A 2500-nucleotide genomic window follows, 5' to 3' on the forward strand; every position below is an offset into this window, starting at 1 on the left:
ATTTTAGTGAAATTAACGCTTGATAACCTACTTACATATTTTAAACTTGATATCATTAGCGAAGACATGCCAAGTTCTTCGAAAAATTCGTAGAATTACGAATTTTTAGCTCCAGCTAATGAACTGCGTTCACCTCTTTGACTCAATAAATCTTATTGAGAAGGAATGTATAGTTCCTTAGAACCTATATTCAGGATTTTGGAGCATTTTTGGATCATTCTGAGGGCAAATTATTTATTTCTAAAACTATTTAAAGTGACTTTTTATTTTTTACTTTGGAAACTACGATTTAAAAAAAAATTCAAGTAGGCAGTTCTCCATTAGTGTTACTATTTATGGAGAGGGGAGAATATTCGGTTTTTGACCTTTTATTTAATTTTCGGACCAAGGGATAGCCCGAACATGGGATGGTTATATCCGAGGTTACGATATGTTCATTAATATTGCCCAAAAACGGTATTATAACGCCCCAGTAGTACAATCCCTATACAAACATCGTTAAAGTCATTAATATGAAAATATTAAAATAGTAAATATAATTTTCAAGTAAGTCGAGATTTGAAGTAGATTTTAGATTCATTGAGGGTTCGTGAATTGCTATAATAAAATAAATAAATAAATAAAAATAGAATTCCCTTTATTCAACCCATAGGGGAAATTTGTCTTTAGGGTCTATTCCAAAGTAAGACTGGAATAACCCAGTCGTCATCCGCAGTGCAGCACTGCAAATTGAGCTAGGGTGAGGTGACTTGCTCAAGGCCACACAGCGCAGCAGCGGCGGGTGATCGTACTCGGTACCTTTCGGGTACGAAGCAAAGATCGTACCGCTGAGCCACGCTGCCCATCACATTAACCAATCGGAATATTCCCTGTATTTAGCCTTTATTTACAAACTCTGTACCATTTCCTGTATCATACAAACACAGACATCCTTTACCCCCTTGAGTGTGATTAATTACTATAATCTCATAGTACGAGTCCCGGATTACATAATCAATACACAGTGCATATAACTTTGAAAATTGCGTTAGTTATCGCATAATTTGTCAAAACTAGTCTAGTAACATTTCAATCGTTTCATTTTTGACTTGATAATTTTTAAATTGTGGATTTCTGGTTGTGTTTTTCTTTCCTTGTCACCGACAGATAACCATGATGTAAACTGATTACCTGGTCGTTAACAACATTGTATCTGTCCGCAAATATTGTAATATCGCCAAACAGGCATCACTTCTTGTCATGTGTATTGCTGCTGGCATTAAGCACGTTTAGTGCGGCTATGTGGTGTTGTGGTATGACACTCGCCTTTGGATCGGAAGGTTCTGGGTTCGAGCCTCGCTCAACGTATGGTTGAGTCCTCGGAAAAGGCACTTTGCTTACATTCTCTCACCGTATTCAGGTGTAAAATGAGTACCTGGCCGTTAATAGCATTGTCTCTGCCGGAAAAAAATAATTGTATTATCGTCTAGCAGGCGCCATGTCTCGTTCTATATGTTTCGTTGGTCAGAGACGCCTTGTAAAGCGATTTGAGCACGTTTAGTGGATATTGCGCTATATAAATGCTCATTTTGTTTTTTTTGTTTTAGTGGATACTTGCACTATATGATTGCTCAATATTTCTCGTGCCAAAACGGGATTATATCGAGGCGGATTTTAACGCTTTGAATTGAATTATAGTAAAATAAATGAAATGGACAACATTGGTGATTTATGTTGACATCAGACATCGTGTGTGATAGATTATCTATATCCCTTCATGGAATGCCTAGGTGACTGGATCTACTAATGTGGGTATATTTTTTTAATGAAACGTAAGTGATGTTTCTGTCTTTTATTAAGAAGGATGAATATATTTTAATGATGTGTTTACACTTGTTCTCATTTCATACACGAGAGCCGTGGAAGAACTTGAGTAAAGAGCCTTTTCCAAAGGACTCAATTATGTGCCGCTCAGAGCCAGACTCAAACCTTTAACCTTCCGTACGAGCGGTACGAGCGCAAGGGTCATAGCACAAGACCAGATTCCTGGACACATTTTGTTTAGTCTACTAGATACAAGAATGCGTTTCATCTCCGATCAACTAACCATATATGTGTGTTCACCATCATTACTACTTTAACTCTATACCTCTTTGTCCAACAGATACATGAAAGCGTTCCATCTTCAGTCAGCTATACCGTATCATTGTGTTCGCCATCATTACTACTTTAACTCTATACCTCTTTGTCCAACAGATACAAGAATGCGTTCCAGCTCCAGTCAACACTCGTATCATTGTGTTCGCCATCATTACTACTTTGACTCTATACCTCTTTGTCCAACAGATACAAGAATGCGTTCCAGCTCCAGTCAACTATACCGTATCACTGTGTTCGCCATCATTACTGCTTTAACTCTATACCTCTTTTATGAAGAGAAGGAGATTGAAGGTAAGGTAAAGAATAAATGAAAGGATTTTCAAAGAGGTTAAATGTAAGCCACCGTGTCAGTCTGGTGTTA

At 37.5% G+C, this 2500-nt stretch overlaps 1 protein-coding gene across 1 annotated transcript in view; it reads left to right on the forward strand.

Moving 5' to 3' along the window:
- Positions 1-2500, forward strand: part of LOC144975226 (carbohydrate sulfotransferase 11-like) — a 16655-nt gene that overhangs the window by 3059 nt on the left and 11096 nt on the right. The window contains exon 3 of the mRNA XM_078919111.1: positions 2326-2430. Within this exon, the coding sequence (XP_078775237.1) occupies positions 2326-2430 (105 nt within the window). The remainder of the gene's footprint in view (positions 1-2325; positions 2431-2500) is intronic.

The sequence above is a fragment of the Berghia stephanieae genome, chromosome 6, assembly GCF_034508935.2.
Source record: "Berghia stephanieae isolate SIO BIC M18660-M18661 chromosome 6, UCSD_Bste_1.3, whole genome shotgun sequence".
Taxonomy (NCBI): Eukaryota; Metazoa; Mollusca; class Gastropoda; order Nudibranchia; family Aeolidiidae; genus Berghia; species Berghia stephanieae.